Source organism: Zootoca vivipara, chromosome 17 (assembly GCF_963506605.1).
Source record: "Zootoca vivipara chromosome 17, rZooViv1.1, whole genome shotgun sequence".
Taxonomy (NCBI): Eukaryota; Metazoa; Chordata; class Lepidosauria; order Squamata; family Lacertidae; genus Zootoca; species Zootoca vivipara.
In genome coordinates, this window is record NC_083292.1 from 37,129,266 (window position 1) to 37,142,974 (window position 13,709).

The 13,709-nt window shown below is 43.1% G+C and overlaps 1 protein-coding gene across 6 annotated transcripts in view; it reads left to right on the forward strand.

The window, feature by feature from the left end:
* Positions 1-13,709, forward strand: part of LOC132591353 (SLAM family member 5-like) — a 34,495-nt gene that overhangs the window by 5,950 nt on the left and 14,836 nt on the right. For 3 of the 6 annotated variants that reach the window (XM_060269724.1, XM_060269725.1, XM_060269726.1), the window contains 2 exons: positions 625-756; positions 2,499-3,935. In XM_060269724.1, the coding sequence (XP_060125707.1) occupies positions 625-756; positions 2,499-2,803 (437 nt within the window). In that variant the 3' untranslated portion in view covers positions 2,804-3,935. Of the gene's footprint in view, positions 1-624; positions 757-2,498; positions 3,936-4,181; positions 4,304-13,709 lie in introns of those variants that run through there. The other 3 variants (XM_060269722.1, XM_060269723.1, XM_060269721.1) reach the window with 3 other exon arrangements.

The following is a 13,709-nucleotide window of genomic DNA, read 5'->3' on the forward strand; positions in this document are numbered from 1 at the left end:
GTTTTAAAAACTGAAAGTTTTCACAGTAGTCCTGCTAATGTCTTAATGACCTGTTTGCAATTTGTTTGTGAACATTCAATAAAGCATTTTTGTTCCTTAATAATAATAAAAAGTTTGTTGTCTTGATTTCTACTTCTTCTGATAAGTTTCGCCATTTCTGCACATTCCATTATTTTCTGTAACCATTCTTTTCCCGTTGGAACTACTTCTTCTTTCCATTTTAGGCAAAGATCTTTCTTCCTTTCTTTAAAAAAAATTATTGCATTTGATAATAACACATAATAAAACCATAAACAAAATACAACACAATGCAGCACAAAATACACAAATACAAACATAAAAAGGAAAAATATATGTGGCTTTCTTGTGGCTGTAGTTGTCTACAGAAATAAGTTTCTATAGTGCTGAGATAGCTCTGATCCCATCAGATAAGTGGAGGCTTTCAAGAAGCTGTTTGAGCATAGCTCTGGCTGAGACCCTTGTCCCTGCAACCCACCAATAAGCCATGGGTTCTCCCTTCAGAACACGTATTGCCCAACATTTTGGTGGTCTTCCAATATCTTGCACCTTATTTAAAACAATAACAACGACAACAAAAACCTATTATTTATCCAATCTTTACAGGTGGCAAACCATTCGGACTGCATTGGAGTGGGAGCTGGAGTTTTCTGATCATTTTCTTTATAATTTTGCTCCTCTTGGCTGGATTTGGGATAAAGACCTGGAAGAAAAGAAGAAAGATGCCGCCCAACAGAGGTAGGAATCTTTTTGTAAGAGCAGAAGGAAAGTCTTGAGGGAACCAACCAAAGCATCAGCTAAAAAAGCCAATGCAATTCTGGGCAGCATCAATAGGAGTATAGCATCTAGATCAAGGGAGGTATTCTGTATTCTGTATTCTGCTCTGGTCAGACCTCACCTGGAGTACTGTGTCCAGTTCTGGGCACCACAGTTCAAGAAGGATACTGACAAGCTGGAACGTGTCCAGAGGAGGGCAACCAAAATGGTCAAAGGCCTGGAAATGATGCCTTATGAGGAACGGCTTACGGAGATGGGCATATTTTGGCCTGGAGAAGAGAAGGGGTTAAGGGGTCATATGATAGCCATGTTCAAATATATAAAACATAGCTGCCAAGTTATCCCTTTTTTAAGGGAAATTCCCTTATGCTGAATAGGCTTCCTCGTGAGAAAAGGGAAAACTTGGCAGCTATGATATAAAAGGATGTCATATAGAGGAGGGAGAAAGGTTGTTTTCTGCTGCTCCAGAGAAGCGGACACAGCACAATGGATTCAAACTACAAGAAAGAAGATACCACCTAAACATTAGGAAGAACTTCCTGACAGTAAGAGTTGTTCGGCAGTGGAATTTGCTGCCAAGGAGTGTGGTGGAGTTTCCTTCTTTGGAGGTCTTTAAGCAGAGGCTTGACAGGCATCTGTCAGGAAGGCTTTGATGGTGTTTCCTGCTTGGCAGGGGGTTGGACTGGATGGCCCTTGTGGTCTCTTCCAATTCTATGATTCTATGATCCATTGGGATGGCCATCCTGCCCCCCACAGTTTATCTCTGAAACTTGAGTACCTTTCAGTGGGGGTTTAGGGTTCCAATACATGGTTCTGTACCCTTAGAGGCAGTCGTAATAAATAAAAAAAATAAAAAAATTGTCCAGTACCACCTTAGAGACCAACCAAGTTTGTTCTGGGTATAAGCTTGCGTGTGCATGCACACCTTCGGGTATCATAATTTTGGGGTTGCAAACCCAGAAGTGTCGCGCGCATGCGCAGAAGCGGCACCTCATGTTGTGGACTTTTTTGGGGTACGTAAGGACCCCCGGAATGAATTAAGTTCATATCCAGAGGGTCCACTGTACACTAAAAATGCTAAAAATGCTAAATATCTCATTACATATGCTAAAGCTATTTTTGGTCATCTGCATCCTATCCCTTGCTTTTTCCCTACGACTAATTGCAGTCGTTAACAGTCGTCAACAGGTTTACCATACCCATTGAGTCATCCACCCATCTCCTACTACCCTTCTGAGAAATACTCCACCCCACTAGGGTTGCCAGACTCAATAGAGGACAGGACTTCTGCTCTCTTTTGAGTCTGGAAACCTTAAAGAGAAACCAGCAGACCCTTTGTTTAATTTCCAAGTAAAGGGTCTGCTGGTTTCTCTTTAAGGTTTCCAGACTCAAAAGAGAACAAGGCAATTAAAGGCACAGAAGTCCTGTCCTCTATTGAGTCTGGCAACCCTACACCCCACCCTTCCACTATATATCAGGGTCTGGTGACTTCTATTTCAGTGTACCTGAAGAAGTATGCATGCACACGAAAGCTTATACCAAGAACAAACTTGGTTGGTCTCTAAGGTGCTAATGGACAATTTTTTTATTTTTATTTTTATTTATTTATTTCGACTCCGTCAGACCAACACGGCTACTACCTGAACCTTTGAGGCAGGTGTGAGTGACCCCATGGAGTAAATGTCTTATGTTCTCCACTGCAGCTACCTCCATGATGCCAACGGAGGAGGCACTTACTGAGCCTCAGTACTCAGAGGTTGTAAAGAGGAGCCCCCCAGAAGGCAATGATGACCAGGTGAGAACTTCTTGCAGAATAGAATGGTGGGGGGGGGGTGATAAGACCTTGTTCGTAAGACCCCCCTTTAACCCCCTACCATCTTCACTATTGGAAGCGAAATATTTACACTCCACTTCTATGTGTCTGCTCTGCATTAAAACACTTGAGCATGTATTACTGTACTGCTCCTATTATAGGGCGTGCACTCCTTATATATGGCACCCATTTTAATTAATGTTTGGGGCAGATCTGAGCTGGATCTAGAAACATTAAAAAAACGTTTCAGGAAAATGCGTTGTAAACCTCATAAGGAGAAATCACGTTGTCTAAAGATGGAGCTCTACAGCGCCATCTGGTGTCACAGTGTTATAATGCATTTTAAACCCCTTTTTTAACCAATGTAGCTGAGTCCCTGGTGACTATACATATACATAGTTATATATCTATATCAATATCAAGATATAGAGATATAGATATACCGTCTTTCCCACATTTTAAGACACCGTCTTATAACTTTTTTTCCTCAAAAAAACACTGGGTGGCTTTTTTTCAGGGAATGTCTTACCGGTATTTTTACTACATCAGGAGCAGTGCCCCTCTTGCTCCCTGTCTCCCTGCGGGGCAGGACTCTTGACTGAAAGAAAATGACGGGCAACAGCCACCACCAAGCTCCATGAGAGGGAGTCTGAGGGAAGGGAGGTGTGTGCATCGCTGGCCCAGCCCTCTCTCCCCGGCCCTGGGATGTTCGTGAGGGAGGGAAGGAGCTCCTCCGAAGGGCTGCTCTCTCTCTCTCCCCTCCCAGGTGGGGACTCACTTAATAGCAATCTGCTACACTGGAGCTTCTTAAATTTAAACCAGTACAGTATAATGGAATCTATCTGTGTGATGCAGTCGTAGCAGTAGCCTATACTAAAGCAAATAAGGATCTCTACCAGCCAGCCAACTGCCCAAGACTTAAGAGCGAAAGTTCCAACAATGTAGCACTTTGTAGCACTGATAGCAAAGAGGCTACCGGCTGAGATACTGTAGAAAACAAAGAAGCCAGCTGAGCAGCAATTAAGATGGTAAATGGTAGCAATTAAGTAGCAATTGAGCCAGCAGAAAGCCGGGTGAGATAATCTGCTGGTCCTAACAACCCGTCCGTGTTTCTCTTACCCACAAAATGTTAACTTTTGTGTAGGGTGTAGGGCAGTGTTTAGCAGCTCCTAAACAGCGAGAAGGGGAAAGTCCTTAATCCCCAAGGCAAGGACTGCGCTACCGGCAGCGATCCCGGTACCGGTACAAATCCTTAAAGGGGAAGCTCTACAGACAAGCAATAGAAAGAAAAAAAGAATCCTCACTTTTTAAAAGGCTATTAAAAGGGGGAAAGGTGGGGGGAAGCGAGAGGTGGGCTGTGTGTGTGTGAGAGAGAGAGAGAGGGGGGGGGGGGAGAGAGAGACGCGCACACAGAGTCTCTCCCTAAAGGGGAAGGCAGCGTCTTCAATCGCCCCTCTTTTTTCCCTCGTGCTTTCATCTTCTCCCCACCGCAAATGCCACTTTTCTCCTCTTCACCAACCAAGCAGAGCTCACACAGCCTAGCTAAAAAAAATATTTTGGAATCCTTTTACAGGTATTTTAAAAAATGCTTACAGAAACGGGAGGGGGAATCACGAGGCTGCAGGAACGGCTCTACGGTGCATTTTTACAAGCTTTTAAAAGAAATACGTGTCTTTGGAGCGACAGTAAAATGGGGAGATATTTTTATGGGGGGGAGTTGGCTGGCGGGAGGGGGGAAGGGTCTATCACTATGTCTTATTTTCGGGTTATGGCTTATATCGCGCAACTGCTTAGAAATCCTGCTATGTCTTATATTATGGCTATGTCTTAAAAAGGGGGAAACACGGTAGATGTCTACCTAACTATTTTTAATTTTAATTCATTTTTTTGTTTCACACTTTAGAATATTCATTTAAACAACCTTAAAGTATCAATGACTTCCCTTCTTCTCTTTCCATGGTTCATTTTGCATATCATAAATCCCTGCATATTTTTACATAAGCTAAACCATTCAGTATTCCATTCGTACATCCATCAAAACTTATTTACATTGTTGAATTTATCTTCATGCTGCCCACGTTTTCAAATGTACACAATTCCCCCCCCCCTATATTCAACAAACATTTTCCAAACTTCTTTAAATATATGTTCTTCTTGTTCTCTTATTCTATAAATTAGGTCTGCAAGCTGTGCATATTCCATCAGTTTAAGTTGTCATTCTTCTTTAGTTGGGACCTCGTTCGTTTCCCATTTTTGGGCTAAGGAAACATGGGCCACGGTAGTGGCATACATAAATAATCTTTTTGACACCTGGGAATTTCCTAGTCCCTGGTAGGATTGCCAGACTCAATAGAGGACAGGACTTCTGTGCCTTTAATTGCCCTGCTCTGAGCCTGGAAACCTTAAAGAGAAACCAGCAGACCCTTTGCTTGGAAATTAAACAAAGGGTCTGCTGGTTTCTCTTTAAGGTTTCCAGACTCCTGAGAGTTTCCAGACTCAAAAGAGAGCAGGGCAATTCAAGGCACAGAAGTCCTGTCCTCTATTGAGTCTGGAAACTCTCAGGAGTCCCTGGTAACTTTTACACCTCTCCCTCATTTCGCCAGACTCCACTAGTGAAGTCACAATTGATGTGGCAAAATTATGTACGTTTAAATCTCATTGCCAACTTTGCTCATGTTCAGCAAGCGATTCTGCACTCTCCCTCCTGCCAGCTGAGCCCTCCCCCCACAAGCAGGCCATCAGCTCCCCTCCCTTGCAAAGATAGCAGCAGCAAATGCAAAGCAGGAAGAGATGGGAAATGTAATTTCTGCTGTGTGGGTGTTCGTTCTGGCGGCTGCTCCTCGTTCAAGAGGTCCAGAGATCTGAACCAGAGCCTTTTGCCTTACACCCCTGCCTCCCCACCCCATTCCAACCTGCTCTGTACACTGGTCATCAGGAGAGATGCTGAGGTTGCAGGTGGTAGTTGAAGATGAAGATGTCCCAGTACTGAAACCCTCGTCCTTCCCTGCCTCTCTGCACCTGCAGTCTGTCCTCATGAATGCAGGTTGCCAAACGAAAACAAGGTTTCCCACCCACCCCCAACTTGTTGAATCACAGGACAGGAATCGACTGGCTCTTTCAGTCTGTTATTGTTCTACAGTTGCTTAGAATAAACGTTTCTGTTTATAGTTGTTGTCCTTTCTCTCTTCCTTCGTTTGTAATTTGCGTGTTTGTTTCTGTTTTGGAAGTGAGGGCTGCCTTGAAAACAATGCGATTCAGAAGAAGCTTCCACGAATTTAAAATAAATAACCACAGCACTTACCCAAACATTGTTCAGAGCTACTTTCTGGCTCGGAGGAAACTCACAGGAAGCCCAGTCTCTTGGAATAGAAGACTGCTTCCTTCGTGAACAAACGCGTTCACCCAAGTACCTGCAAACCCTCACTCACAGCTGCTAAGAGCGTCCTATCAGCTTAGGTTAACTTTTCTTAAAATATTTGTTGTTGTTGTTTAGTCGTTTAGTTGTGTCTGACTCTTCGTGACCCCATAGACCAGAGCACGCCAGGCACTCCTGTCCCGCACTGCCTCCCGCAGTTTGGTCAAACTCACGTTCGTAGCTTCGAGAACACTGTCCAACCATCTCGTCCTCTGTCGTCCCCTTCTCCTTGTGCCCTCCATCTTTCCCAGCATCAGGGTCTTTTCCAGGGAGTCTTCTCTTCTCTTCTATTAAAATATAGATGGAGTCAAACTTGGGGCCTACTGTTAATATCTTCTTCCCTATGCTTTTAAGTGAGTCTGTGCTAAAGGCAAGCATCAAAATATTAAGCAGGAGCATATATCTAACCTTAACTTTGACCCCTTATAAAGCTACAGTTGGGGTGTATCTTGCAAGCTTGGCACTAGAATTAGCAATGGATAGATCAAATTCTCTTTCTTCCGATTTCTGATTTTGCCAATCTCAATGTTATTTCAACAAATTTCTGCATCCACTTGTGATTTTGTTTTGTTTTTTAAGTCCCCATGAAAATTCACCACAATCTTAGTACGCATTTCTCCTAATAAATGCTTTTCTGGGTATGTATTTGTTGTATATACAGTGGTACTTTGACTTACGAACGACTCGACAACCGAATTTTTCGACTTATGAATGGGGCAAATGGCCGCACGCTTACAAATTTCTCGACATCTGAACGGAAACCGCAGCGGTTTTAGATAGGGTTTTTTCGACTTGCGAATTTTTCCATTTCCGATGCATTCCTATGGGAAATCGCGTTTCCAGTGGCGCTTTTCGACTTACGAATTTTTCGACCTACGAAGGTGCCTTCGGAACGGATTAAATTCGTAAGTCGAGGCACCACTGTAATATTAAATCCTGCTAAGCGGCCTAAAACTTTTCAGGTTCCTCCAAGCCTTAGGCAACACATAATTTATAAGCTATTTTTTCAGCTAATGCTAAACTGCACATCTATTTGTACAAAAGTGAAAGTTGCAAATCCCGCAAGGCTTCCCATTTAGGGGCCTTTGAGGTTGTAGCAGATGTTTGGCGCTTCTGAAAAGAAACAGGGGAAATATATTCGTTGTTGTGAAAATAAAGTAACGAGGAAGTAACAAGATAACAGCTGGTTCTTTCTAAGTCGGTAATCACCTTATTGAGCATGGCTTAGAAACACACTTTGCTTATTTATGCTGCAAACCGATGGACAGATGGAAAACATTCAACTTCCTCCAGGCAATTATGTTTGCGTAGGAAAATGATATTTACACAATGCCTTAAGAGCACCTGAATATATCCGGAAATGACCCCTTAGCAGCTGCTGGATATAAATCCATTGTTAGGCATACACAGAGCAGCACTCACTGGGTTGCATCACACCTTTTAGTTTCAGTGGATCTACTTTGAGTAGAACCAACATTGGATACGACCCATTTTTTTATGTACTATATAAACACTAGGATGGGAAAACATGTAATAATAGCTTAGGGGGTAGGTTGCTGGCAGGGTGAGTCTTGAAGGCTTGGTGTTGCATACACCCCAGTCTCCAAACGGGTGGGGGGATTTCAGGGGTTCAGTTTCCTTGCGAATGAAGGTGAATGGAGACTGTGGAGTCTTTGGGATATATGATTTTATTTTCAAATATATGCAACCTTGAGGGTAGCATGGGAGAGGTAGTACTTCTGGTGGGGGACATGTCATGCTCTTTCCGGGGTACTTTGTCCTGCACTCAGCTCTCGCCTGTGGCTCCCAGAAGCTGTCAGAATGCGACAGCGGCCACAATCCTGGGAAATGGCTTTGACTGGCCAGCTAAACCAAGCGAGAGGAGCCGATGGATCTCAAACCCTCGGTGAGTCAGGGACTTCCTCTGCATGTGAAAACAGGTTCTGGCAGACTGAGTGGACAAGACCAAGAGTGGCTTTGTGTTTCATAAGAAGCAGCCACTACGCCCCACAGTTTACACTGAGCACTGGTCCTAGGGAAGGACCGCTTGATGCAGGGATGGGGAATGTCTATAACCCTGCAGAAGTTGCTAGTTTCCATGGCTCCTCATTATCCTGATATCAGGGACTGAACTGAGGAGGAATGGTGGAGAGCGCCTCCCCCTCCTCCTGAACCTTCCTGAGAAGAGGAGGACAGTATAGATTTACAATGGTGGTTTGCAGAGGGTAACAGCTCAGAGACAGAAGAGGATAAAAGCTGAGAAGAAACGGGAGAAGCAGAACAGGAACAGCTGGCTGACAATATTATCACTAGAGAGCATTCCGGGGGGCCCTTCTCCCAGAACACGGCGAGCAATGAAAGGAGAGCAGAGAGCCCGGAGGCAATTGTCTAGGCCAGTGATGGCCAAACCTGGCCCTCCAGCTGTTTTGGGACTACAACTCCCATCATCCCTAGCTAACAGGACCATTGGTCAGGGATGATGGGAATTGTAGTCCCAAAACAGCTGGAGGGCCAAGTTTGGCCATCACAGGTCTAGGCAGCGAAGCATGAATGGGGAACATCTGTGGACCATATCCAGATGCTGCTGGGAGCTATCCAACAACATCTGGAAGGTCACTAAAACCTCTGGTCCCCCTGGTGTTGCTGGACTGCAGCTCCTGTCACCCAAGACAGTACGGCTAGTGGTCAGGAAGGATGAGAGGTCTCGTTCAACAACTTCTAGAGGACCACAGGTTGCCCAAACCCAATTCAACACTTTCCCCTGTTCGGTTCCTCAATATAAACCCCTTCCTCCCTCTCTGGAAGCTGCTATCAGCAAGCCAGTTTTCTTCCTGTCCATCATCGCACACCCTCTGTTCATCCTTGCTTTTGTAGACCTCTTTTCTTTTTAAGCTCCACCTTGCCTAGAATTCTCTGCCTGTCCTTTCTTGATTTAGAGCAGTGATGGCCAAACTCGGCCCTCTAGCTGTTTGGGGACTATAATTCCCATCTCTTAGAGTTTTTAAGTGTCAGGTGTGACTGCAGCCTGAACACAGCAGAGTTTGCGCAGGTTTTTCCGGAAGCTTCTGGCGGTAACTGAAATGACTAGACGTCTGGACGCAGAATAAACTATTTACAGGATTTATTAAAATAAAAGAAAACAGAGTTTCTATATACAAAGCAAAGCAAAATAAATCCTCTCCTTTCTGTCTCTCTCTCAACCTATACAGCAATTTCTCTCCTACACTCACCACGACACATACTGAACTGGCTTTCACAGATAACTAGTCTCAGTGTTGAACCTCAACCAATAGAAACGCTGTTGCTAAGGTAGAAGCAGACCTTGGCTTTCTGCCAAATGTTATTAGTTTGACCTAGATTCGATTGACCTAGATTAGTTTGAGTGAAGAAGCAATCTGATGGTGTTTTATGCTACTGACTCAGCAAAAACCCGAACACCCCCTCTCAGATTCTTCTGAACCAATTAACTCTTCACTTGCTTTTTCTAGCAAACCTAAACCTTTACACATTTGTTTATTCTTGATCTTTGACAACGGTTTAGTTAACACATCAGCAATATTTTCCTCACTAGATACATAAGTACATTTAATCACATCATTCTGTACACAGCAACGTACGTTTTGGTATTTCACTGCAATGTGTTTCGAACGTGATTTCAAACCTTCTGTATTACTCAAAGTTATGCATGCTTGGTTATCCACATAAACTTGTACAGGTTGTTCACAATTTACATTTATATCTGTTAACAACTGCTTGAAATAAATCACTTCGTTGCATAATTCATTAATTGCAGCAAATTCCGACTCAGTGGACGATCCACTTACTACGTTCTGCTTCCTGGACCGCCAACTAATTAACGCCCCACCAAACATAATGACTAAACCAGTAACAGATTTTCGATCTGGCAGATTTCCCCAGTCACTATCACAGTAACAATACAGTACTTCATCTCCTTCTGAATTTAATTGTAAAACATAGCCAATTGTTTGCTTAAGGTACCTTAGTACTTGTTTCACTGCTTTCCAGGCATTAAGCGTAGGTTTTGAAACCAGTCTGCTTAATATGCCAACTGCGTAACTAATATCTGGTCTGGACCACTGTGCCAGATATAACAAACTCCCAATAACTGAATGATATAGTTCAGGGTGTTCAAACAATGAGCTCTCATCTGTGTGAAGTGATTTTATAAATCCAGGCTCCATAGGTACTGCAGTTCCTTTGCAGTCTTGCATCCTATAGTTAATTAAAAGCTGCTTGATTTTACTCTGCTGATTTATCAAACAACTACCATCCTTGGCCCAGCACACTTCCAAGCCTAAATATGATCGAACTGGACCTAGGTCCTTTACTTTGAATTTGCTTTTTGTCTGTTTGTCTGACCTGCAACCATATAAGACATCATCAACATATATTAGACACAACTCTTGTTCATTTCCAGTTCCACGAACATAGACACAATTGTCTGCTACACTCTGTTTGAAATTTAAAGATACCAATGCTTCGTGAAGACATTTATTCCAGGATCTAGCAGCCTGCTTAAGCCCATAGAGAGCTTTATTTAACTTTAACACTCTATTGCACCCTGTCTCAAAGCCAGGTGGCTCAGTAAGGTAAAGTTCTTCAGTTAAAGATGCATGTAAGTATGCAGCTTGTATATCAAAATGATTGAGTTTCAGCTTTCTTTTAGCTCCTATTGTCAGAAGTAACCTTACACTTTCAGGCCTGACAGTCGGGGCAAAAGTCTCGTCAAAGTCCAGTCCAGGTCTTTGAGTATACCCCTGTGCTACTAAACGAGCCTTGTGTTTGTACCCTCCTGTTACTAGAGGCTTAAGCTTATACACCCATCTGCAGCCCACAATTTTAGCCCCCTCAGGCTTTGCTACTGGTGTAAAAACTTTATGCTCATTTAGAGAAGACATCTCTTCCTGCATAGCCTGTAACCACATGTTAGCCTGCTCTTCTGGCAAACTCAGCACTTCCTGATAGCTTTGTGGCTCCACTAAAACATTAAACACGTTAGCCATATCAGGAGAATAACGTTCTGGTGGTACACCTTTGTTTTTCCTCTGAGATCGCCTGGGAGAAAAAGTTTCTACAGTCTCACTTTCCCCCTCAGAACTTCGCCCCCCTTTCGGTTCCTTAGCAACGGGTGAAGTCTGACTAGTTTCTTGCTGTGAGGATATCTTATCTGTACTTTTCTCCCCCTCATTCTCAGACTCTCCACTCTCAGGCTCTTTTTTACTAACACTGTGTCCTTGGGAAGATTGAAACCAAATTTCTGTGTTAGCATGTAATTTCTCCCAACCACTATGCTCACAAAAAGTGGCATTTCTGGAAATTACAATCCCATTTGCTCCTTCTGTGAACCTATATCCTTTTCCAAGCTCCTGATAACCCACAAAAATTAGCTGCTTGGTTTTAGGCTCTCCTTTCTTGCGTACCTGTTTGGGAATAAGTACCCATGCTTTTGACCCAAACACATGCAAATGGTCTACTTTAGGTTTCTTTCCAAACAATTTGAAATAAGGAGTTGTACCAATGGTTTGATGGAATAGTCTGTTCTGAAGATAGCAAGATGTAACCATGCTTTCCGCCCAAAAGGACATTGGTAACCCAGCATCTTCAATCATAGAAAACATCATAGTTTGTAAAGATCTATTTTTTCTCTCCGCAACTCCATTTTCTTCAGGAGAAAAAGCGTTTGTTTTTCTATGCCCTATGCCCCGTTTATGCAACCAATCACGGAAAGCATTTGACAAAAATTCTCCACCTTTATCCGTCTGAATCCTTTTCAGTTTGAGAGAAAAAAACCTCTCCACAGACGCCACCCAGCCTTTGAACTTGGTAAACACGTCTCCCTTGCTTTTCATGGGATAAACCCAGGAATAACGCGTTGCGTCATCCACAATAGTCAAAGAAAAACGTGCTCCACCTCTGCTAACAGCAAATGGACCAATTACATCCATATGAACAAGCTGTAGCGGTGTATCGCTCACTCTATCACTTCTGGGAAATGATACTCTCTGGGTTTTAACTTTTTTGCAAACATTGCAATCCAAAAATTTATTACAATTCTTCAGTTTGCACCCATCAGCTAGCATAGGCATTTTTAAAATACTTTTCCAGCCAGCATGTCCCATTTTTCTATGTAATAAATGCACACAGTTGTCATGCACAGCTTTGTTACCCAACACAGGCTGAGATTCACTGACTACTGCTGAAATTGGAGAACCTGCTTTAAGCATAAACAAACCTCCCTCTGACTTAGCAGTTCCCAGAATCTCACCATTCTTTTTGATAACACAGCTGTTTTCTTCAAAATATACTTTGAAACCAGCTTTTAGCAAACAATCTACTGACATTAAGTTGCTTCTTAGTGAGGGCACACATAACACATTCTCCAGGCACTCACGCAGACAAGGAACAAACACTGAACCCCCCCGAATGTACCTCAGAAGTTCTCCCGTCAGCGAGAGCAATTTGGCTACGTTGTGCCACGCTCTTTGAAACAAACAACTCGTCAGAATTTACGATGTGACGAGTGGCACCTGAGTCAACCACCCAGACAGTTTGTTTCTCATTAGCAACCTTGACCACGGCTGTCACAAGATGAGCCGACTGTTTACGCTTGAAAAATTTCTTCTGCCGCTGTTGCTGCTGCTGTTGCTGCTGCTGATCTTGTCGCTGATACTTCGTCACCTCTGGGCACCCGCGTTTTAGATGTTTTGTCGATCCACACCGAAAACACCGCCGCACAGCATACGCTGACTCTTCACAGGAACGTGGTGGTTGCTGCTTCCCTTCTGGAACGGCATTCACATTGTTTCCAAGCCGACCGCTTGTCGATGCCTCTGCAGCCAACAACCTGTCCTCCCGTTTCTGCCATTCTTCCAGCAAACGCCCAGTAACATAACTAACAGTTAAATCATCTTCCTTCATTGCCTCAAAAGTCATTACTAAATTGTCCCAGCTTTCAGGGAGAGAGCTCAAAATGATAGACACTTTCTCCTCCTGGGCTAATGTACAGTCTCTGCCCGGATGTACTTTCTGTACTAATGTACTTTCTGCCCGGGAGGCAAATAAAAGACAACATCAGGGTAATTATTGATTTGATGGAGTATCTAGATTTAAAACTGAGTACCGAAACAGCAATGTTATTAGTAGATGCTGAAAAAGCCTTCGACCGTGTTTCATGGAATTTTATGATGAAAACCTGTGAAAACTTGAAGTTGGGGCAAAGATTTATCAATGGAATCAAAGCAATCTATAAAGAGCAGAGGGCGAGATTAATTATAAATAAGAAATTACGGAACAATTTAATATAGATAGAGGAACAAGACAGGGCTGCCCCCTGTCCCCTTTATTATTCATCACAACCATGGAAGTTCTACTAATAGCAATAAGGAAAAATGCTGAGATAAAAGGAATAAATGTGGGAACTCACTGCCTTAAAGCCAAAGCATATGCCGATGATTTAATTATTGTGACTGGAAATCCTGAAGAAGGAATTTTGGCAGGATTGACTGAGATGGGGAAATTTGGTGAAGTGTTGGGCTTCAAATTGAACAAGGATAAATCGAAAATATTAACAAAAAATATGAGAGAGAAAAGGAAAGAAGAATTGGAGAGGACCACTGGGATAAAAATTGAGAATAAAGTTAATTATTTAGGGATTCAGATTACGAA